Consider the following 24061-nt stretch of genomic DNA (forward strand, 5'->3'; position numbering starts at 1 on the left):
TTGCTTGCTCGGCATTGCTGTTCTAACCCAACTAAGTACCCCACGGCACTAATCATGTTCCCCAAACCAGAGTTCTAGGTTGCATACCAGCGGATCGGGTTCGATCGGGCTCGGAATTACGGGCCACTATTGGACAGGCCATGAGCCGTAGGGCGCGCCAAAAAGAGACATTCGGCCTGGACTTCTCTAGTCGCCAGTAACTTCTGTAAGCAATTGCGACATCGAATTGACGTTTCGATGGGCTCCAGAGAATCAAATCGTCGAGTCGATTGGGCTATATAAACCAAGACTGTCCCCCATCAGTTTCCGTCTCTTCTCTTCTTGCCTCTGACTATCATCTCAAAGAACATTCTAGTGACCCTCGAAATCTCACCAGTGAAGGATATCGTATCACAGACTACAACCTCAATCATGTGCTTAACAACTGGCAATTCATCATCCACTGAGCGGGCTACTTTGAGCGCCGCTGCCAGAGCTGTGGTGCCGAACCATCCCGCTGCCCAAGAGGCCCTCGAAGTTGCTCTCAAATCACTTTCACCATCTCTCTTCAACCACAGCCTCCGCCTATACATCTATGCACAAGCGCTGCTCAACTCGTCGTCAGCTGGGCTGCCCGGTTCCTTTGAAGCCTTCAAGGGGGTTTCAGTTGAGCCTCATGTGCTCTTCGTTGCTTGTATCTACCATGATCTAAGCACAGTGGAGAAGTATGACGGCAATCCCAAGCGCTTTGAGATCGTTGCCGGCGATGAAGCCGTGCAACTGCTACTCAAGCACGGTGAGAGTGAATCGGCCGCCAGGGAAGCCTGGCTCGCCATGTCACTACATACCACACCCCATATTCCGGAGAACCTTGGAGGAGCCGTACAGGCACTCCGGCTGGGAATAAGGACCGAGTTCCGCGGATACCAGCTGGCGAAAGAGGCGCTCACAGAGGAGCAGTGGAGAGTTGTCAAGGAAGACTTGCCTCGTCTTGATATTGAGAAAGATCTGTCTGATGCAGTTGTTCGACAGGCGTTGGCGACTGAGGAAAAAGCACCAAGAATGACATGGGCAGGAGAGCTATTGAAGTGGAAGAAGGCGAACCCAGATTACCAGGGCACTAACCAAGCATTTTGAGTTGAGGACGGCTATAGATGATTTGTGAATAGTCGAGAGCAATTACGGCGTACATAGTATAATTCAAGAAAACTTCGGGTACCTGCATCGATGAAATATTGATGTCGTTGCAAATAGATCTGATTTGCCAAGGAGCTATTATGTGTTGCTACCAACACTTGAGCTTTCAATCCTTGTCAATGCCGTTTCAATCATACATGCAGCGGTGCTATCTATTTAGGCGCATGCATGTAAGACTGAAATCGTCTTGCTCGTTTTGACTAATAAACACATCCCGCATTACGTCAACTTTCGATTACAATGATTAGAATACCTTTTGACGCAATCCGTCTAGCATCGGAGGACTATCATGGAGAATTCAATGCCTCTAGAAGCGAGTGAATTCATTATGCCGGGACACGACCCACTGGAAACGGCTAAAATAACAGAGGATGGCGGCAAGACAGAGAGATACCGAGAATAGCCGATTCCTAAATTACAGGTAACTAAGCCGTGCGAGTATTCTCTCACCTTGATATAACACTTCCGGAGCCTCACTTTGTGTATTTACACGGAGTAATAACAGAACATAGCAAAGATGAAAAGCACGGTTTCAAAAATCAGAGGCAATGTTGCCTTTCATGCAATGCGACCGTCATCGGTTCGCAGTCTGACAACCACGGCTAGATTACGTGCAGCAACGCCGCCACCAGCATCGGAAAATGGAGCAATTAACTCAAGGTGGCTATCAGACTTGCAGAAGAGATTGAAACAATCCTTGTCGCTCAAAATTGCGCCGAAAAAGGCAGACGAAGTGAGGGAACGACTGGCATATCTGGATAAGAATTGGCTGGAGCTCTCAGCTGGACGAGAAGGATACTTGGTTGACCCGGAAAGGCGAGGGTTGGATAGACATATGGTGCAATGGGGAGACATGGTGAGGATGCGATACCCTTTAATGCCGTGTTGAAATAGGAACAGTGTTGACCTTTTCTCTTCTTTTTGGTTTCTAAAGGACATGATGGTAAGTCACCTAAATTTGAGATGCGCTCACTTTAAAACTTCATTCTAATGACGTATTTACATCGCAGGGTAACTAGCTACGATATTCCGCAATCATTTCCATTTACTAACTTTGCCAAGGACATGTCAATAATGTCATATACAATCGGCTCGCTGAGTCTGGCCGTGTGAACTGGACAAGAAACCTTGCACAGTTTTCAGACCCCAAGTACCAGCAGGAATGGTTTGATCTCATGTCGCCAAAGAGTATCGGCCTCATCTTGGCGAGTATCAGAACCGACTTCAAATTTGTAAGCCCTCTTCGGTTCTTTTTTATAAACTAGTGCTGATTTCGACAAAGCCCATGACTTTCCCAGACCGTGTCACAGTTTTGCATAAGCTGGTCACGAAGCCGGATTACAGCTCTGACCGCTTCTACTTGGAAGCCGTCATGTACTCCGAGCAGCAAAGACGACCGGCGGCGAAATGCTTTGAAGATATCGTGGTCTACGATTACAGAGCGGCCAAGAAGGCACCGTTGAAGCCTTTCATGGTTGATGAGTTGCAGGCAACCTATGATCTACAAGAACAGAGGAAGAAGGAAGCTGAGAAAAAGGTAGCCGAGCTACAAGCATTTGTTCAACAGGTAGAGGACAGCGCTGGTGCTGCATAGAAAGGTTTAGACGGGTTACAGTTTTGGGGTAGATGGTTTTAGAATATTGTACATATACATTCACGTAACAACCCAAGTGGCAGCATCCCAACTCTGGCCTTGTGAATTATATACGGACCAGCTCCATACATACGATTTATCTCACTCATACGCGATAGGAACAACATTTATAAATATGAACATAAGCATCATCAATTCGTACTTATCCACTCATCTTCGCAAAGCAAAGAGCAATATATACATGAAGAAAAAGGATATATACATCATAAAAGGGCATGTATGTGCATAGTGACAAAAGGAAGTGAAAATGCTCATCCTCCCAATTTGCCACTGAGCCCGAGAGGACCTCAGGCTTATGTACTGTGGTATCGCATGTCACAAACAGCTACCTCAAGAGCGCAAGTTTCTTAGGTAGAGTACTGAGCGACGTAGCCAACCTCCATCATGCTTCCGTAGCCATCGAGGGTGGCGCTGTTGGGGTTGCCAGGCTGTTTCATATGTTAGCTGTGTCTGATCAAACTAAAAGCAGATATTATGGAGGAACGTACCCAGTTGCCACCGACAGCAACGTTAAGAATGAAGAAGAGGGGGCTGTGAGCAATGTTGTTCCAGACGTTCTGGTTGCCAATGCGGGAACCAGTGATCTGGAAGTAGTTGGTGCCGTCGAGAGACCAGGTGAGGGTCTCAGACTGCCAGCTGCTGGGAGTGCGGTCGATCTCAACACGCCAAGCGTGCCAGTCGTTGACGTTGGCGATGTTGACAGGGCCTCCAATACCGTTACCCTCGTTGCAGATACCGCCGGGGTAGACGTCGCAGTGAAGGGTACCGTGACCGGTAGCCTGGCCGTCGACAGTCTCCATGATGTCGATCTCACCACAGTTGGGCCAGCTGCCGCCCGGTTGACGGAGGGAGTCACCCAGCATCCAGAAAGCAGGCCAGATACCTTGCTTGTTGGCCTGGGCGTTGCTGCCGAAGCGGATGGCGGCTTCAAGACGGGTGACCCTGCCGGCCTGAGGGGTGAATGTGTACTTAGACTCAAGACGACCGGAGGTCCAGCCACCAAAGGTGCTGGTTCCCTTGCTGCTATCCCTCCAGGGGACCAGCTGGAGGGTGCTTCCACCACTGAGCTGAACATTGGCGGTGCTGGAGGAGTAGGTCTCCTGCTCGGCGTTGACGTTCAAGTTTCCGGTGATGATGTTCCAGTTGCCCTGGTTAGGAGAAGTGCCACCGTTGCCAGCGAAGGTGTCAGTCCAGACCAAGTTCCAGCCGCTGTAAGTCGGTGGCTGCCAGGCGTTGGTAGCACCAACAAAGGCGAGGACGGCGGCAGCAACCTTGGGAGACCACATTTTGTATATGTTTCAAAAAGGGGTTAAAAGGAGGGTATATAGTATGTACTGATGTTGTATATACAACTTGAGGAAGGGTATATGTACAAGGATAGGGGCTTTCGTAGGAAAGGAGAGACTATGCAGGGCTCCTGAGCCAAAAGAAGCTTCTATATCGTCAAGATATTGATGGTGATACAAAAAGAAAAAAGGGGATCGACGAGAAGAAGCCTGCTCCTTTATGTAGAGCAGCTTCGAGATCGAAATCGACAGAGAATCCTGATTCTGTCCCGGGCTTGCCTAGTGACCCCAAGTCATACCCAATGCCGTTTCGGAAGGTGAAAACTCTCCAAGAGACTATACACAGGCATGCCACCAATGAAAGCAAGGACACGCCATTGTCATCCGTGATAACAGCGAGAGAAGGCCGGAGCCGTGATTGGGCCGCAGTGGGGAGCGAATAGACAGATGCCCTCGAGCCAGGGCCATATGAACCCACGGCGTGCCTGGCCAAGAGACAAAGAAGCTCCCCAATGACCTTGGCCCACCAGTCCAGAAGGGGGACCATGTTCCGGGAGACGGACTAATTGGTGGAGAAGCGCTTCAAGACTCGATTGGGGTTATCAAGGGTTGTAGAGTCGAAATGCTACCTCGAACAGGAATCTGTGCGCGTCTTCTGACGGACGGGCCGATAGGCTGGATGCAACACGTGGGACGATGGTCTTTAGGACAGAGAGCCATTATTAAAGTCGCTGGATCTTTCATGCGACCAGGATACATGATGATGATGGGGTTCCCGGATGAGAGATTGAGGGCATGATCGGGTCAATCTGCCGCCCGGTATCGAGCTTGCAATAGCGAGCAACGATCTACGTCGTCATGATCCATGTGTTGTCTCAGTCCAAGACAACACATGGGATAAGGACGGGAGTGATAAGCCTAAGGAGAAATAGAGGAGAATTTCCTGCTCACTTGTCTCCGGGGCCTTGTCGCTCCTTCGGCGTCAAGATCCGCAGGTCCGTCCTATTAAGGAGAGGCGGTAGCCATGAGAGATAGACGAATAGCATAAGATCCCACGGCGCCAAGAGAAGCTTGGCCCGGATGGCGCCGCGTACCATTGCAGATGGGGGCTTTCCGCTTCTTCTCTTCCACCTTACTATTCGAAGGGAGACATATCGAAAGGGCCTTGTGCCTGACTGTTGGCCATGGCCCCCTGTCGCGCATGGGGTCGTCTGGGGTGCAGAAGCCACCACGCGCGAACGACTACTAGGGGCGAAGGCAGACCGGCGTTTGAGGCGGCATTAACATGATTCGATGGCGCATTGAGCTTGTGATGAAGGTAATCTATCACAACGCGCCAGCACTTGGTCACTAGCAGCTACAAATGCCCGAGCCAGATGATGGCCGATCATGGCAGTCATGTTCACTCACCACCCTCATGAGTCCCTTGTAAGCCCATCGTGAAAATGTCACGCTGCCATTTCGAGCGAACTCAAAACCTGGGGTTGCTATCAGCGTGACTGATGGAACGCAAGTAGGGCCGCTGGCCTCCACACCATCTTCCCATCACACGCGGGTACTATCAACTTGGGAATTGCCGCCCCCCGGAGCCACGAGTTTTTGGCGCCTCCCGGATCAAGGTTAGCGGGCGAATATTGTGAGCGAGTGGGAATATGACTGCTGGGATCAGGTCTGCTCCTGATCCCTCCCCCGGGAATAGGACGAGTGAGATGTGAGCTTCCATGGAAGACACAGGGCTAGTTTCTGGGCCAGCTTCCCGCGAGTCATATTATTGTATATTTCAGACTGCGTGTATAATTTCAGTGATGCATTAGTATATCTGCTAGCCATTCAGGCAACTTCCATGAGCGGCAACGGCTGCCATATAGCCGCAGATAATATGTGGCGCCAATAGCCGGCACTTTGGCTGTGTGCCCGACATATGGCCGTCAAGGCTAGGCAAGATTGGACGTTTGATGTTTCTGGCCCTGACGGAAGGATTGCGATGCTTGAATCGATTGCTAGGGTAATGCCTACTCCACCGCCGATCATGTTGTATATTGTATGGTCAAAGATAGAATACGCTTCGAAGCGTACATGATAACTCGTGGTACAGTACAAGTTCTGTCCATGTGAAGACCTTGTCTTCTCCAGACATCCTCGGTACTTGAATTGAGCCTCGCTGCCGGCTAAAATCTCCCTGCAGGCATCTCCCTGAAGGGACAGCAGCATGTCAGCATACATACGTACATAGAAAGACCTGCAATCACCAGCCTCTCATCAGCTGCGGCTGTACGTGTATGTATGTATGTAAGCCGCCGGGGACCTGCAGATTGCATTTCAGCGCTAAGCTGGAAGTTCAGAAGAATCAATCCCCAATAGAGCAGAGCGTTGCAACCGACGTAATCAGCGTCCCATTGAAGAAGCTTGAGAATAAGCCTCACCCGCATGTCGAGGCTCTCAGCCAGCCATGCTGTGCGACATTGCCGCTCTTCTGTGCATCCACAGATCTTTCCTGCTGCCTCATCTGGACTGTCGTACTCGTACATACCACACATACTAGTAGAGAGACAACACGTGCTGGGGATGCTGGGGCTGAGCGTATTCGATTAGCTCATGTTCTAGGGCCAGCTTTTGACAAGAACGGTAATCTTTGAGAGATGCCTTTTCAGGACAGAGTCTGAGCGCGCGTGGAGTCGCAGACTCTCGGGAAGCCTCTCGGGACGCTCTCGCTCATAAGAGGAGGTTCCCGGCGCATTGGCGGCTTATTACATGTATGCTACCGAACCTTGTAATTCCCCTTTCAAGTCAATTCTTCGCATATGAAGGATCGGAGCTCAGATCCTGGTCCTAGAAGCAGCGTAATCGTTGGCCCCTCATGATGAACCTGGTCATGAAAGCTTGTCTACATGTATAGGCGATTACCACCACTCCGAGAGTGCAGATCTTCCGGCTGTGGCCTCGATCTCTATCAGGTCTGAATAGCGTCAGGGACATCATCAGGTTATAACACACGATTTTCCTTCTCATAGCATCTCCCTTTGATGTACGACTGCGCCCGCATTTAGGGTTTCTAAGACATCTTATCGCCGAAATAGCCATCGGACTTTTACCCGGAATCCTCACGGATGCTGTGAACCCCGCGTTTTTTTGTCTTTGACGCCCCCATAAGCGTGGCCGTTGTTACGGGGAATGAAATCATAATGTAGTTTCTCTCCAAATTGGAGACAACTGGATAGTATGGGAATAAAAGTCTCACGGACGGTCCCCCGGGTTTAACCCCGATTCCGTTCTGATATAATATGTTCGTCTACTAGAGGGATTTCACTGTTGTGTTCCTTGCACTATCAGACCTATCATTGCTGGCTAGTTCATCTTGCTTTTGAGCTTCCTAGTCCGACAACTGTGGTCTCTTTGTTTTGTCTTCTGTTCTCATCCCACCCGATCCATCAGCGCGCCAAAAATGTCCGCCGCAGCCGCAGTTTTTGCTCCGGGAGCAACCGCCCTCATCACCGGCGGCGCTTCCGGCGTTGGCCTGGCCATTGCTAAGCTGTGCCGCAGCAAGGGTATGAAGCTGCTGCTTGTAGATCGCAACGCCGAGGCCCTGGAGAAGGCCAAGGCTGAAGTCGGCTCATCATCGTCAGATGTAGCCACTTCGGTGCTTGATGTCAGCAAGCCCGATGAATGGGCTTCGCTTAGGGAGCAGGCCGCAAAGACTTTTGGGTCGATTGAGCTTCTCGTTTTGAATGCTGGCATTGGTGCTAGGGGGACCTGGGGAGATGCTGACTACTTTAGAAATGTACGTGCCAAATCATCTGGAAGGGGGAAACTAGAGCTCGATGAAGAAGATGGTGATGGAGCAGAGGGATGGTATTTCCACCACTGACGGTAATGCGTACTACATAGATCCTCGAGACGAACCTCTTTGGGGTGATCCATGGAATCAACACTTTCCTCCCGGTAGTTCAAGAGGCCGCAAAAAGCCGGCCCACCTCCATTGTCATCACCGGCAGCAAGCAAGGCATCACAAACCCCCCAGGAAATCCTGCCTACAATGCCTCAAAATCTGCCGTCAAGACCCTTGCCGAGCATCTTAGCTGGGACCTTCGAGACACCAAGACTAGTGTCCACCTTCTCGTCCCGGGCTGGACGTTTACTGGCATGGTAAGTGGCCGTTGTCGAATCTTGTGTCCTATTCCTCTTATCCTCATGCTTCATCTTATTTGACCCTTCATATTATTTTGATGTTGCATGAATCTCACGTGTTACACTTTTCTCTAGACTGGGGGAGGTCAGACCAAGGAAAAGCCGGCGGGCGCGTGGGCACCAGAACAGGTAGCCGATTACTTATACAAGAAGATGGAGCAAGACAAATTTTATGTCATCTGCCCTGACAATGAGACCGCCGAGGAGACGGACAAGAAGAGGATGCTGTGGAGCGTGGGAGACATCATTAAAGAACGGCCGCCGCTTACGCGCTGGCGACCAGAGTGGAAGGAGGAAGCAACAGAGACCATTGCGAAGACTCAGATCTGAATGGCGTTTTGTCCGCCATGGCTCTTGGCGAAGTGGAAGTGATAAGGTCGGTTAACCAAAATAGACGGATGACTCAACCGCCTGCTTATTTGGGTCTCTTGTCATATTGCTGTTATTGACGTCGGGTTCATGTCGGGTTGATACCGAGGCTGGCTATGTAAGCGGAGTTGCACTTGATAGAATAGCTTCGTCAATTCAGGCCAGACTATTCATCGTCGCATCTAACCACCATGGAAGTGTAACGTATTACCAGCCTGATTTAAATTAATCGGCGATGCCATCATATGTATGATGGAGTGCTGTCAGTTCCGGCGTCAATTCGGCGAAAGGACTGTATCCCACATGTAGGCTAACCCTAGTCAGTAGCTAGAGAAGCATTTCTGGTGTGGTAGCCCATCAACTAGATGAACACACACCTCTTCTGTCAAATTTGAGTGCTGAATGCGCCTCATGCCCTCTTAGAGATGAACGACAAGGGTTACGGCAAGGCACAAAACGTTCCCCGCAACGTAATTGGTATAAAGATGGGAGAACTATAGAAGAAGCAGAAACTATCCGATCCTCAAGCCGGGCCTTCGAAATACGCCCGAGTCTCTCGGCTTTCAATCGGGAGCATCACCACGCCCCGCTTGAAGATAGAGTCACATCCATGAACTGGTAAAATATGGGGAAATTCTAATCAATAGTTGCTTATTGAAGAAGAACTAGGCGGCATCCCATTCAAAATTGTGTGCGCATGATATTACTTTGTATTCTCTGGGGTAACACAATAGGGCTCACCATTAGCAATATATTTGATCATTCGCACCCTATTTCTTGGCTTTTGCAACTAGTACACCACTTGATTCTGGTTGTTGTCAAGGTTAGGTAGTAGAGCGAGAATTATTCTCAACGACTTATTTGAAGTCTCAAATGCGAGAGTCAAGGCGTTCATATGCAGCGCGTCTCGTGCCACCCGACGCACACAGGCTATCACGGATTTCCCCATTCGGTATTATCCTAACTAAGCAACTGAACGGTTATCCATTTGCAAACGGCATGCAATTTTGGGAAGTGGATAGAATGGCGATTATGTCGCCATTTGTCCCCGTCGGGTCTCTTGAAAGTGACTTACACCGTGAAGTAACTCGAGGTAAAGATGGAAAAGATGACGTCGTGTTATTTTGCATACCAAGAATGTGAGTCTTGCAGATTTTAGTAGAAGTTAGATTCCAATGCTTTGACGGTGGAAATGAGACGAAGCATGAATGTTGAGGCGGATTTGATCGTTGTTGCTGATATGTGTACTTTCGATGCTGAGATTGAGCAACAGTATTAGCGGGGAAGCCCATACCTATGGTATGGAAATGATCGATGAAATTGATGGCTAGCACCTATTGGTAATAGAAAACAGCTCTGGGGCATCTCTTAGTGTTGCTCTAGTAGCTGGTTACGCCCTTGAATCCCATTGTTGCCAGACCAAACTCATATCGAACCTGCATCGCATTAGCAGCAAATCTGCGGCCGACATGCATCGACTTCAACTCGACCTTGAAAACTCTTGCCACGATCGATATCAATATGGCACAGCTTTGTCGGTACTAGTAGCACGACGCCACTGCCTTTCTCTTTAACCGGCTGTCCGGAGAGGATGTGTCACACGAAAGGGATGATCATTATGTACAAGTTGAAACTAGCATCTCGAGAGGTACTTACTGTTGAAAAAAATAGGAACGAAGTTGTCAAGGCTACAGGGTTCAGTATCTGAGGACCATCGGCAACATATAGGTAAAATCACGCTGCGTCCACATCCCCATGGAAGAACCGATGGCTAGTCCCCCAGTCTTCGAACGCAGTGAAGCCACTCCCACTCCGAATTCCAGCAAAACCCGACTTATCTCGATAAAATCTAGCTGGAGTTGTTGGTATTGAGGCCGTATGAAACCTACGCTGAGCGAATCGCCAGAAAATTGTTCATCACTTCGACAATTACTGTTATTCGTAAAAGTGCTATCTGTCGAGTGTAGGGAATTAACGGTCGGATGATCTTGGTTGCCCTGCGCTATATGAGATTTTATCCCTGTTGATTCGAAAAAAAAAAAAAGTTCTTGCAGATTGGAAAACTTCGACTTATCAAAGGGTCATTTAGAATAGCAAGCTTGCCAACGTATGTGAGAATAGATATCGGTCAGACATATGAGGCGCCTAGAGAACTTAATATAGCTTGAGAAAGAAGTAAAAGGATTATGGTGAGTATTAATGTATTAATTTGTGTGCCGTTATCACACAGTATAAATGCTTCACGCTCACAATTGCCTTCTACTTATATCCACTGTTCGACTATTCATAGAGGCTACTCGATTATTCTTCGACATGCCTGTAGGCGGGATATCGTGTTATGATGCGCGTGTAGTTGCAACATGGCATAGTGCGTGTCATCAATTGCATGTTGGCGAATTCCTATTTGCGCGTCCCTGTAATTGAGGTTCTCACCGATTCATCAGGTTCCCCAAGAGTATTGAAGTTGCTCCAGCCCCACAGCCCTGTGGTTGTGCTTTCAGGATCCTGCTTAGATGAATGTTCGCCTAATTGTTGCTTAGTTTCTCCAGCAGCAATATCTCCAACTGGCAATTGGAGTTCAGGATCTGGTACAATGGGGCCGTGCAAATTTGCTACAGAGCTGTTGCCATGCAGTTCTTGTATCGCACTTCCTGCAGATAATTCCGCTACTGTCCCAGTTGCACCAAGTTCCGGTTTCTCAAATGTGGCACCTTTTGGTCCATGAGTGACAATACCAGTACTGCCCTGCAGCTCTGCCTTCAGCGCCGTATCTGAACCATCTCCTCCAGCTGAAACTTCCTGATCTGGTGTCGACTGTAGTTTCTTTCGCCGCAAAAGGTAGACGAGCGCTACGCCTATCAAGAAAACCACTATAGGAACGACTACTCCGACTGCGATTTTCCCTCCTTTGCTAAATCTTTCACTAGGAAGCTGAGTCTCTCGAGTGGGAGAAGTTGATGTTGGAGTGTTGGACTGTATCAAGAGTATTTTCATCGCTTGGGCGGTTAAGGCGGTTGAGGGGATCGATCTTGTCGTTTCTGCTCCACCACCACAGGATATGCCGTCTGTTATCGCAATAATATCGCCTGCGTGAGGTTGTGAAGTACAAATGTGGGGAGAATTGGAATCACAGGCGTAGTTCCTGATAACAGTATGAGTCAATAACTGCGCCTAAATACATATATGTCTGAGAGAAATGACAGCAACTATGATAAGATCGGGTTGGACACCTGCTTGACCAAAGAATGGTCGGCGCCGACTTGAGGAACGAATTGGATTGTACTTACGATGGACAACAGCCTATAGCAATTTCACCGTCATTTAGCATGCTCCATATCGCATTGTCCGCAGGCGCCATTGTATTTGTCGTAAATGGATTAGAGAGACCTTCACCGCGCTCTACGGTACACTGAGGCAGATATCCAGAAGGGCAAGCCAACCCAGGAGAGTAGACCAAAGGCTGAGAAGTCCATTTGCCAATGTTATCATCCGTTCGGCCAAAGGAGGAAGCGAATCCTGAAGGATAGCATGACTGAATCAAAGAGAAATCATGGCGGGCAGTAGGGTCTAGGTAAACAGTGCAGTCATGATTTTTATCAGAAGTCGTCCGTACAGAACACGGGAACCATGATATAGCACCACCAATTCTAGTACCGCAGCCATACCCGTGATCTAATGAAACTTCCGAGCATGGCACCCTTTGCGTCCGAACGTCATAGCACCCATAGCCTAAGGATGCACCCATAAATACTTCATTTTCAGTAATGAATCGCAGTGATGCACAGTCGCTTGGCGGGCTAAAGGTTGTTGTTAGAGGCCCGAGATTGACACGGGTGGGTGTTGCGGAAGTGTGTGCAGTCTGCATGGCTAGCAGTCGGCTATCGATCGAATTGCATCGGTGAACTTTGAGATTGATGCTCGTCTAGAGAACTAGAAAGCTCAGACCTTGAGATTTAGAGATACCGTAGAAAAAATTTGAAAGGGCTCGATCGCAAGTGCAAAATTACCCGTGTCTCAACTTGTAGAACACATGTATGGCGGCCATCACTTTTCTTTGGAAGAAGCCCCTTTATGCATCTAGCCATTTAATTTTAACATTATATACAAAAGATCTTCAGTATTCGTTTTAACTGTGGCCAAAATACACGAATGAGAGCCTTGCAAAACATCCCTGGTTATGTAGTATCGGCATGTTGTTGGTCGACGATTGTGCATTTTGCTGTTGGCCGAAGAACAAAAAGAGGCCCCCTAGCCTGTAATGGGAAGGCTAGAATGCATCCGTCGCATGATTTTCCTGCAACGAACTTATTAATGACCTAATTCTGGTGCTTGATGTCGCGCCTTTGGAGTTGGCCGATCGCTTCTAGAAGGATAGGGAACAAGGCTGACCAGGCATACAGCTGAAAGGACTCCTTTTAAGCGATGTAGAATACAGCCATGTACATGAAAACAAACCAAGCGGAAAGCCGTAAGACACATTAGCTATCCTCTGAGCCGATAAGGCGAAAAGTTGGCCCAATGTTCGACAGCATCGATGCCCGCGTCTCTATCCGACGGATTTCGCCGTCAAGGGCTTCGACATTACTCTGCCTCCGTTGCCTTCTACTTGCTTCATTGTCACCCTCAAAGGTACCCGTATTGGTGGTCGCACGGGAAGGCTCCCCAGTAGCCGGATGTTGTGAGTCTTTTTCGCTGCTTTCTTCTGCCTCAAAGGTGTCCTGCTCTCGCTCTTGTTCGAGCGCCGCCTCCACTCGCAATCTCATTGCCTCCTTGGTAGTTTCCTCCAATATGGAGGCATTGTGGCATCTTTTGTATACACCGATAGCCGTTAAGATAAGCCCGATGACTTCGTAGGCGAATAAGACTGGTAGAGCATAAGACAAGTGTGGATTACAACCACTGGACCAATTGTCTGTGAGCAGTTCGTAGGCAGCGTGCGCTGGTAAAGCATATCCCCAACGATAGAATGGAGACGACACGCTGAATGGTAGTATGATTGAACTGATGTTCATCACAATCCAACTGACGAGGGCCATGGAGACGTATTGCGGTGGTATCCAGATAGTAAAAACGTCGAATACAAGAAAATTTGTATGAGCGAGTAGCCATATAATCAGCCAATTCAGAGCGAATTGACCGCCCGATACGTCCCAATTAGCTTTAAATGCCCATATCGCCGCAGAGTTTACTAATGAACCCAACATGGTGAATGTGATGGAGATAGCATCGCGGACTAGAATTATGCGCACCGGTGCAATTCGCGAGTAGACCCTGAACTGAGCGTAGAGTCCGTTGATAGTGGCGAGATAGAAGAAGTCCTCAATTAGAATCAACACAATGGCGACTGTGTTATAAACTGTACGAGTTCCCTGCACAGTGGGTTTGATGTTTATCGATGTTAACGTCCACGGATTGGTGAAGGTCGATATGGCAGCGGAGTTATTAGGTGGGATTGTAAGGAAAGCCGAAGTGCCGTTGAGAGCTATGTAAGAAACTCGGGCAGCGTCGGATAGTGTGTGCAGATTATTCGAGATGGCGCTGTCCATAACGGTAGGGTATTTGGCTTCATTCCAAATATATGTCAGTACATTTGACGTGTTGTATTGTGACGTATTTGACCCTGCAATGGCAAGACCTAAAGCCACGGATGCTCCAGGAGACGTGTACAGGGCGGCCCAAAAATGAGTATTGCAGACAGCTTCTCTTAGGTCATTCGGTGTCGGATATTGGGATGCTGATCGCTCAATCAACGTCGGAAACTCATGTGACCGTAGAGAGTTGTACGCATTGCGTACTGCATCACCAATGATGCCGCCATCATAGTCTACCCACAGGATGTGGAGGTTATGGGTTCGGGGAACTTGTTGAAAGAGAGTTCCATATAGATAGCAGAAAAGACAGAAGAACAGCAGAATATAGATGACAAAGTTCAGCAAAGCTGCTCTAAAAAACTTGGCTCTGAACGCCTTGACCTCTGGATGGCTAATATCGAGTCTATTTTCGCATGCGCGAGGATAGAATTTGTTGATAATCGCCCACGGCATGATGGATGTTGATATGGAATTCGGAGGAGGTGAGGCTGACCGCACTAGTAGTGGTTTCGCCGTCATTCTTGTACGCAAGCTTTCGGAAGCCCCGGCTTACAAACCGGCCCGTCTTAGTATTAGTTTGAGAGACTTTAATTCATTTTGTGTGTATTTGAGTGCTTATCGCGTTCAATTGTTTCCATTGGATTGGTACGACAAGATTCTGGTTGCGATTGAGTTGTCGCTTCAATAGCCAGGCATTTGCCATAAGAACTAGTAGTTTAAAACATCGAGGTGTGAGTCAAGGACAACCGTTTGAACAATTCGATGGAAACAGAGCTCTTTTGTGTGAGTCAACTTCTGTTGCATAAATGATATTTGCTAGATGAGTTGATTCTGTTACATGAGTTAATGTCTGTTCATTAGTTATAACTGGACTTGAATAGCGTCTAGTTGCGTGATGACTCTGTCTTTAGTCAGCTTGTTACAGAAATAGCGGCAAGAGAAGAGCTATCTTTTCGACATGTCTCACACCGACAAGAAAGCCATTCTCATCTTGAAATTCTGATTCGTGTTAGAAAAGTTTCATTATTACCATTTAGGCATGTGAGGCGCGTTGTCGCTGCTCTCGCCTACCGCCTCGGGGTCCGCCTCGGGGTCCGCGTGGGGAGGGATCTGCGAGCTAAAGTTAGCAACTATTACTTTTAAATAATGGAAAGCTCTCCACTTGCCTTTTGCTATGATAAAGTGAGACGAATGCAATGCTGCTGGTTGGTTATCGTCTTCAATTGAACTTACACAGCCCAACCTCCAGTGGGCATTTGCATAACCATGAATGCTCATGCTGCACGGTGCGGGCGTCTATGGGGTTGACACCGTATCTCTTTGGATGAGAATACTCGTTCGGCTTACAACCATTACTTTCCAAGAGAGTCGTAAATCCACTGTTCTTCTTGAACCCTTCTGCAACGAAGGAGCCAATAAACTTGGAGATCGCGTCTGATAGAAAAAAAAGATCCTACCGGAAGAATATTTTTGGCGAAGGTGATGAACCGATTTGGCTAATTCTAATCCAAGGCAGATCGTCAGAGAGAGAGCAAAAGGTCCCTCACGGGGCACACAATAGCGCCAAATGGAGGCTTTGTGGGTTACTAAACCTTCAAAGAGTCGACCACTACTCTCTCAGGCTCTCTGCATATTCTGATGAAGCTATTTTTAAAGCACATTTTTATATCAAATAAGCCTGAAAGATAGATTTTTGTAACCTCGCAGCCTTTGAATAAGACATTCTGCGTATTTTACCACTATGAATGCACTACCTTTGATGGGGCCACGCTTGCAACAGCGTCCGTGATTAGTGTGCCGGTGCCTCTAGCTGGACTTATGGTTTGCTTTAAAATCGCACGCTCTCGTTGTAGTTAGGCATAAATGGCCATATATAAAAATATCATCTTCATTCAAAAACCACAATTTAAAGCTATAGCTGGTCTCTAAATGGCTCTTCAAGTTTTTATAGGGCTACCGCATCTATGGCATGGGGGGTGGCGTCGCGGACAGTCCCTTAGCTATGGTGGTCTTGGGCATGTCCGGTTAGTATATCCGACGCCATGCACATAGCTCTCTAGTATCTAGAACAACTATTATCATAGGGAAAGGGGTCTTCTCTGGTGGAAACAAATACGACATTGCTTAAGTCACCTTTAAACCAGAGGATGTTCGCAATGAAGGATCACATGCAAATTGAATGTCTATTATCCCCGCTTTTCAGCCTCCTCGTCAGTTACATCGTCAAAACGTGGATGGTGGATAATACAACTGCTAGTGATATAGGTGAGCCTCGTGTCTTCAATTTTACAACGAAGAAAGCCTTGGTACTTCCAATATCAATGTCGTTCACCTAACTCAGCTGGATCCACTCTGTTTCAAAAGACTGAGCCAACAGCAATAGATTAGAGGTACAGTAAGGTTGTATATGCTGCAGCCGTCGGACATTTGATCGACAGATATGGTAAAAAAACTGAGCAAAGGAATACAACTTAGTGTGTAAGCAAAAAGACTTGGTTTCAGCATCACATGCGCGATTCGGCCAACCCAGTGAGGGGGCTGCTTCAGCCTTCAGATTCTGGACATCTCAAAATAGCCCCCAAACTTCGCCATTCATTGGGAATGGGCCGTGCCGGTCGGGCGGAACGCTAATATATTGTCAAGGCTTTATTGGCCAACTGAAGAAACCCTGTCAATGTGTGCCTCGTCTAGCGCAAGTCTTATCCTATTTGGTCGTTGCTGAACATTAGAACCAACAACATCTTTACAAATTTCAGAAGGGATCATTGGCTCGATACGAGCCTTCTATTTCTGGGGACGGATTTCAGCCGATGGTGTGCTTCAAAGACGCAAAAGGGTTTCCCGAATGTACATATACCTGCCAAACATGGACCTTTCAAGGTCGTAACTGACTGGCAATCTGCACGGTACGAGTGCAAGTTTGACAGCATAAGTTGGAGGTTGCCAGATTATGATAAACATGGCATTATTTCGATTTAAACCATGTAGAGACTTGAATTCGAAGAAGATTCCCTGTTGGGTGATTAAGTTCCCGAAATATCACATTTGGAGATGGCATCTCAGCATACATATATGCTGCACAGCTGGTACTGGCGTATAACGGAGGCCTTGCATAATGCGATAGGTAGAATCGCCATATTGACTACCTATATGTAGAATAAAAATTAAAGGTAGTTATCTGACTCTGTAGACTATTTGTCCTGTCTTCCGAGTCAAGCACATGTACCTGTACCTCTGTCTCTAGCCCGTATCTTTTCTTTCCCCTCCATCACACGGCCAAGCCGAACAACCTTACCTCAAGGCGATCGAACAGGATTGTTATTGCATAAACGAGCTTCCTATTCGGATTAGTCGCATACTATCAATAAATAAAAGACGTATCATCTTCAAGCAGATGACTGTTCCGTAAGGCTCATTAAGATGGCGGTGCAATCAGCATGCAATCTATCGGTTAAATAGTCCATGGAACTAAATTTATTGTCGCTATAGGTGCCTTATATTAATACAGATATCTCTATTGAGATCCCCTTGGCGTAAATCATAGCCCAAGTCCACCGCAGAGAGATTCCATATTGCAATATGACAACTACCAATCCGATTCAGTATCCCGTTTTTGAAGAACTTGCTTTTATACAAGCAAGTCTCGATGAGTTTCGAAAACGCAACCCTAAATCTAAGCCTCTGAGATGTCGCGCTTCGCTAAGTAAAGGCTCGCGCCGCTGTCAACATAACGGTTGGTCAAAAGACCAAGATGCAGAAGCCAAGGAGCTGTTTTTTGAGTTCAATCATATGACGGAATGCCCTGAAACTGATATTCTACACGAAAAGATGGAGCTTATCATTACCTACACGTACTGTCCTAGTCACCTTGGAACCGCTCTCCAGGCTTTTCGCAAGTGGGAAAAACAACGGTCGACGGTCGCTTCCAGTCTACCGCTGCCACCCTCGTCTCCATCTCCATCTGCATCCGCGTCTCTGTCTCCATTATCATCATTTGATGACACTTTTTCAACAACCCTGTCTGAGATCAGCTATGCAACCTCTCAAAGTTCTCTTCCTGTTGACGCCATTCACCCTCAGCCGGTTTCAGATTGTGAATCGGATAATGTCCTTGAAGATGACGCGAAAACCGCCCTCAGAAAAACCACTTCCGACTCAATACATACCATAGATATCAATACTGAGACAGATGATACCAACGGCGATGTTCAGAAGCGAAGCAAGAAGACTCCTGATTTTGGAGATGCTATTCCTATACGCAGACGGTCAATGAGAAATCACTCGACAGTGTTCCAAGTAATCATGGAACACCCAAAAGGGCAAATGATGCAAGAAGGTATCATTTATGTCCTTGAACACAAGAAAGTCCCCGATACGTTCAATATTGGCTTCGCAACCGGGGACGCAAAAGAAGAATTAAGCCGGACCTATAACTGTCACGGAGTTGATACGGAGAGTATCTATGAAAGTAATGAGATATTTCATGGAGCACGACAGGCTGAGAAAATTATACATACTTGGTTATTCAGTCAAAATATTTTTATCCAGGAATGTGGAGAATGCGGTAAGTCCCACGGAGCATGGTTCAGAGGCTCCAGAAAACCGATACTTGAAACGGTTTCCTACATAGAAACCTTTGTCCAGATGCCCGCATATGTGGAAGAAAACGGAGAATGGAAGCTCTCTGCTGAGGCATATGAAGTAGTGAAGCCAATGTGCCACTTTGATCCGTCGCTATTGTCAAAGTATGGGAACACAGTCCAAAAAGTGGCGAAAGCATCTTTGGGGGCCATCGAAGAAGCTATGCCACCGAAGACTCCTCAAGAGGCAGGTGAACGTGTGACTCAGGCAGTTGATATAAATGTTTCGATAAATGTGCAAGCGACCTCAAAGGTCATACTATCGGAGATTCCTCAAGAGTCAAACAAAGGTAAAGAGCCGAAAGCGTCGCTCAAACAGCGCGTGAGCGAAGGTGCATCGGGGGTGATGGAAGACTTGAAGAGATTTTTTCGGAAAAAAACCTAACAACCAATCGATCTTGTGAAGTAGCATCCGAGGGGGATGATATAATTTAGGCAGACGATAGTATATGAGTTTCTGTGTATTTTGTATTATTTATTAAGCTACGTACTGCGAATATGCTAGTCATTCTGTTTACATCCAGACTGTTTTTTTTAAAAAGAATAGTTGAATGATGAAGTTGCTAAGATCGTGTAGTGTGACTAGCTGGTAAAATACTATTTCGAGTAGTTGTGTAGGAAGATTACCAGGTGGCAGGTGGATTCTTCGAACATAGTCGAAGCAGTGTTGCATACCTATATACAATACCTCCCTGGCCTCTATTTTGCTAGGATAAGTATTTGTGTTTGATATAGTTGCAACAGTATATAATCGTATAGTAGCAATACAATTCTTGGTGGTAGAGCGGACCTGTGAATAGAGACGTAAATAATTATAAAATTTATGGACCTGTATTTTCAGCTGTGTTTTTCTACTTCGTCTTTTTCTTTTGGGAGAAGGAAAAAGAAAAATGAAGAAAAATATGAAAGAAGAGAAAGAAATCTTCTGTATATGTGAGCTCTTGACTGCCATATGTATACTAAATAGAAACTTGAAGCCATCATCAAATCGTACTCTAGGTATGCGGCGCTACTAGCCTCTGCCATCCGCCTTTTAGCTACCTGTCTGTCAAAGGGATCTCACGTCAGAATCGCAGTAATTTCTTTTTGTTATGACAGATAATGTATAGAGTAAAAATTGTGGTTGATACAGAGCGCGACTTTGTCCAAGAGTACAGGCAAGGCGCCAGTACTATTCCCTCGAAACGACATACATGTAGGAGACAGTCGTCTCTACATAAGATTGTGAAGTTAGAATCTATTAAATATAGTGCTTTTGGCTGGTTCCTACCGATTGGAGTTATTTTAAAATATAATTTTTCTTCGCCCCTGGAACATGGCAAAACTACAGTTTAGTAAAGTGAATCTCATATAGAGTTTCTGGTCTCAATTCTCAATGGTTGTAATGTCTTGAAGCATGCATATATGTATCAGAGTGTGCTTTCAGGCCAATGTGAATCAAATCATCTTTAAAATTGATTCATCGCCTTTTAAACCTTTGCTATTATTTAAATAGCCAAACATCTGCAGAATGATGAAGAGCAGGAAACAAGAATTCCTTTTCCGTTTCCACTTGGCTGTAGATAAAAGGCTGCGCACGTGATTGTTATAATTAGTCATCTGTATATACATGTATGTAATTTGTGGCTTTAGTGAGAGCGAAAACTTCAAGTCACAGCCCGACGACAAGCAAGCAAGTATTGGTCACAGGGGGCATCCAGCCTTCCAAAAATTCTGATAGAGAACTCGCGGCTGTTCTGATCTATCTACGTGTTTTTTAAGCATTCCTCAGTCTTCCCGTGTAGTATTGCACTTGTAAGCTTTTCCTCAAGTGTAGTTGTTGGGCAGCTAACCATTCAACCGGCCAACAGCAGCCTCCAAATGTCAAATCCAGACGATTCAACACCTGCCGACAGCTTTATTAGCAAGGAAGATGGCCTAAAGTACTGGGAGGGCGTCAGCGCTGATGTCAATGGCATGCTAGGCGGCATTCCTGCAGTACAGGGATTCCATGGCATTTTGAGGACGGACCTCCAGGGCTCGCGCACCTTTTTAGCTAAGCTGGGCATCGGCAGCAAAAATGGTCGGCACAAGGTGATCAATGCGCTGGAGGGTGGAGCAGGGTCAGTGTCTCGTCCATGTACTCGTATATAAGTGGACGCTAGAACTGATGGCTAACATGATGTGAGCCTTGTAGCATCGGGAGAGTAACAGAAGGCCTCCTGCTCCCCATAGCCGAGCAGGTTGACGTCGTTGAGCCCGTGGCCAAGTTCACAGCGGCGCTTCAGACCAAGCCTGGGGTGCGAAACGTCTTCAATGTTGGTCTACAAGACTGGCGGCCGACCGAAGACGTGCGGTATGACCTGATTTGGGTGCAGTGGTGTGTAGGCCACTTGACTGACATACAGCTGGTGGAATTTCTTGTCCGGTGTCAGGAGGTCCTGAGCCCAGATGGAATTATCTGTTTGAAAGAAAACCAGAGCACAAAGGGATATGATGATTTCGACGAAGAGGACAGCAGTGTCACCAGGTGAGGTCTCCGAGGGGAAGGGCAAACGTGTTGGACCAAGTGGCTAATATGCTGGTAGGGAGGATACCAAATTTCGGAGCATCTTTGAACAAGCCAACTTGAAGCTCGTTGCAACGGAGCCGCAGAGAGGGCTTCCCGAGACCGGGAGTATGAGGCTTCTCCCAGTGCGGATGTATGCTTTGAAGCCAATGGCTTGATGTGCATTGAATAGACGTTGATAAGCGCTTGGACCGTTTGAACCGCGAGAATACTTGCGAGGAGAGGTATCGAAACCATTATAGACTACATTACGAATCACGACGTTGATAAAAACCTTGAACTTACTATTAAATGGCTAGCATAATTTTATACATGAAAATTCATCTCCACCCTGCAAACTTGTCTTCTACTCCCTTTGCCACACTCCGCAGCTCAGTGTAACATCAGCTCAGCTTCCAATGACCCCTGTAACACAAGCTTCATCTGTTGTGTTTAAAAAATCATCAGATTAAATTGTAATCACATACACGTCTTTTTCTTGCTTTAAGAGAACGCATCGGCGTGGACCGCATGGGTTCGGCTTAGTTAACATTGACTTGAGGTTGCATATTAGTTAGAGTGCTTTGGAAACAATCGAAGCAGCTAAAGAAACGCTAAAAATACATATTTGAACAAGTTCATTTCATAGATGTTAACTTGAATCCTTCTCCGTATCGTTCATGGAACTCGGTGTGTCGACTAACTGGTTCCCTGTCAGCTGGTCCCGTTGGAGTGCCCTTGCGTGCAGACGGTTGTTCATCATACACATTCCTGATGGTGACCGTCACCATGTCTCGCGATATCTGTCGCACTGTTTCATCATTCATGCGCCCGCCGATCTGCCTCGACCTCCATCCCAGCCCTCGATTTGTTCCATGAAGAGTCTTTTCGTCGGTGGCGACCATGACCTGGTGAGCGTCGCCGGTCGCATGGTTCTCTATCACGCTGGTTTCTTTCTCAAAATAAGATCCTGCCTTGGATAGGATGTTCATGGACTCAAAGGTTGACTCCCACTCTTCTCTTAACCTGGCAATATCGGCCGCTTCCTCTGGGCTCGAACTCGAGGCCTTCATCTTTTCCGTCAGCCGATTGAATAGAAGCCTCTCGTGTTCCTTCAGTTTCGCTGCCATGCGTGTAAGGCTGTGTTGGCACTCTTGCAAACCCTCGTGGGTGATTCTCTCGGATATGGAGGCGTTATTAGAACTACCAGCCGTGCCCGCGGCAGGATCTCTCGCATACTTGACTTGAAGTTCTGCGATGTGACTGGACAGCTGGGCGACAATTGCCAGACTCTTTTCCGTGCTCAATTTTTCCTCCTTGATCTGCATCAGCTCAGACGTATCTAGAGTAGAATCTGACACGCTCTTCCCAAGCAGGTCGTCAAGCTTTTCATTTATCTCCTCGAGACGATCTTCAAACTGCTCTCTGGCGGTACATATAAGATCATTATAGCCCTCAATGTTTTCAGCCGTGGCGGCGGATCTGCGACTGCTCAAGATAATAGAGTTAGATATGTTATAGACAAAGGCGCAAGAAATGCGGGTAAACTTACAGATTTGCGTCTGTGAGGGCAATTGTGATGGTCATCTTGTAGCCGGCGAGCAGTCGCCTGAAGCCATCCATATCTTCTCCCATGTATCGCAGCTTTGCCCAATCTCTAAGACTGGTCCGAGTGGCGGTAGATCTTGACGAGACCTTCTTTATTTGCTGCTCAAAGGCTTGGCAGGCCTTGCCGCACTGTCGCAGAGGCAACTCAAGCGAAGAAAGATCAATGTCGGTGGTCGCCTTGACTGTCTCAACCAGCGAGCCCAGCACCTCACTCAGGGCGCCCGCTTCCTCCGCGAGTTCGCGCACACGCTGTTGGTGAGATTGATAGCTGTTGATTGTCTCATAGAGGGCGACACTAGACTGGAAGGCGAATTGGCCCAAGGCCAGCAGTCCGGATGCTATCCCGATAGCTTCCGCCATGATTCCAGTTATCTCAGTGCTAGCTAATGAGGATGTGGAATTGAGGATATGTCGAGAGCTCCCTCTCTCTTCAGCTCGTAGAATGGGGACAGAGGATAGATAATGGTCCAAGAGGCTCTTAGGCAACAGTTCGTCTCTGGTTAGGCGCCGGCCATGAGGGCCGTTTCCGTCTCTCTTCTTACTGGCAGTGGAAGCGCCAGGCTTAGGCGCCAACAGAGCTGTCGAAATCCACTCTTGTTCCGTGGAGGGATTGGAACTGGGAGATCGTGGCAAAGATTGGCCCATTTGACTTTTAGTAATAGCCTCCAGATCTTGGTCTGGCGGCTGGGCGCTTAGTCACATCCCCACCCCCAAATCGTCTGTCTGTAAATAGATGTAGATGGACATGCAGATGGAATGCGATGCGTCGTCACTTTGAGGTGGTTAGCATGTCTATATGATCTGGAAACATTGTCTTTTCTTTACAGGTCCATAGGCCACTCAGATTCCATATTCTCACCATCTACGGCAAAAGTAGAGACCATTGCAACCTGGGCTTAAGTTGCTCTGATGAGAATGGCCGAAATTGAGTTTGGTCGCAAGAAACCGTCGTGCGAAGGTAAGCAGAACACAGAATGCTAATGATAGAGTCAGTATGCACATATATAATTGTATATATCAAAAGC

General features: G+C 47.3%; 8 protein-coding genes across 8 annotated transcripts; 4 read left to right on the forward strand and 4 right to left on the reverse strand.

The window, feature by feature from the left end:
* Window positions 1-411: 411 nt before the first annotated feature.
* T069G_09279 (uncharacterized protein) lies at window positions 412-1116 on the forward strand (the record flags this gene model as incomplete). The annotated part of the gene is made up of 1 exon (XM_056176489.1): window positions 412-1116. The coding sequence occupies one exon, from the start codon at window positions 412-414 to the stop codon at window positions 1114-1116; it is 705 nt and encodes a 234-aa protein (XP_056024967.1).
* A 1235-nt stretch (window positions 1117-2351) lies between these two features.
* Window positions 2352-2770, forward strand: T069G_09280 (thioesterase-like superfamily domain-containing protein; the record flags this gene model as incomplete). The annotated part of the gene is made up of 2 exons (XM_056176490.1): window positions 2352-2408; window positions 2459-2770. 2 exons carry the CDS (start codon window positions 2352-2354, stop codon window positions 2768-2770), a joined length of 369 nt encoding a protein of 122 aa, XP_056024968.1.
* Window positions 2771-3177: 407 nt separating this feature from the next.
* Window positions 3178-4116, reverse strand: T069G_09281 (glycosyl hydrolases family 16 domain-containing protein; the record flags this gene model as incomplete). Its single annotated transcript, XM_056176491.1, has 2 exons — window positions 3178-3258; window positions 3319-4116. The coding sequence occupies 2 exons, from the start codon at window positions 4114-4116 to the stop codon at window positions 3178-3180; spliced, it is 879 nt and encodes a 292-aa protein (XP_056024969.1).
* A 3442-nt stretch (window positions 4117-7558) lies between these two features.
* On the forward strand, window positions 7559-8631 carry T069G_09282 (short chain dehydrogenase domain-containing protein; the record flags this gene model as incomplete). Its single annotated transcript, XM_056176492.1, has 3 exons — window positions 7559-7894; window positions 8002-8259; window positions 8377-8631. The coding sequence occupies 3 exons, from the start codon at window positions 7559-7561 to the stop codon at window positions 8629-8631; spliced, it is 849 nt and encodes a 282-aa protein (XP_056024970.1).
* Window positions 8632-11070: 2439 nt separating this feature from the next.
* Window positions 11071-11664, reverse strand: T069G_09283 (uncharacterized protein; the record flags this gene model as incomplete). Its single annotated transcript, XM_056176493.1, has 1 exon — window positions 11071-11664. The coding sequence occupies one exon, from the start codon at window positions 11662-11664 to the stop codon at window positions 11071-11073; it is 594 nt and encodes a 197-aa protein (XP_056024971.1).
* A 1484-nt stretch (window positions 11665-13148) lies between these two features.
* T069G_09284 (uncharacterized protein) lies at window positions 13149-14714 on the reverse strand (the record flags this gene model as incomplete). The annotated part of the gene is made up of 1 exon (XM_056176494.1): window positions 13149-14714. One exon carries the CDS (start codon window positions 14712-14714, stop codon window positions 13149-13151), a length of 1566 nt encoding a protein of 521 aa, XP_056024972.1.
* Window positions 14715-20761: 6047 nt separating this feature from the next.
* Window positions 20762-21607, forward strand: T069G_09285 (adoMet dependent proline di-methyltransferase domain-containing protein; the record flags this gene model as incomplete). Its single annotated transcript, XM_056176495.1, has 3 exons — window positions 20762-21003; window positions 21078-21410; window positions 21469-21607. 3 exons carry the CDS (start codon window positions 20762-20764, stop codon window positions 21605-21607), a joined length of 714 nt encoding a protein of 237 aa, XP_056024973.1.
* Window positions 21608-22066: 459 nt separating this feature from the next.
* T069G_09286 (uncharacterized protein) lies at window positions 22067-23681 on the reverse strand (the record flags this gene model as incomplete). Its single annotated transcript, XM_056176496.1, has 2 exons — window positions 22067-22916; window positions 22981-23681. 2 exons carry the CDS (start codon window positions 23679-23681, stop codon window positions 22067-22069), a joined length of 1551 nt encoding a protein of 516 aa, XP_056024974.1.
* Between the last annotated feature and the right edge of the window lie 380 nt (window positions 23682-24061).

This window comes from Trichoderma breve, chromosome 6, assembly GCF_028502605.1.
Source record: "Trichoderma breve strain T069 chromosome 6, whole genome shotgun sequence".
NCBI classification, from domain to species: domain Eukaryota; kingdom Fungi; phylum Ascomycota; class Sordariomycetes; order Hypocreales; family Hypocreaceae; genus Trichoderma; species Trichoderma breve.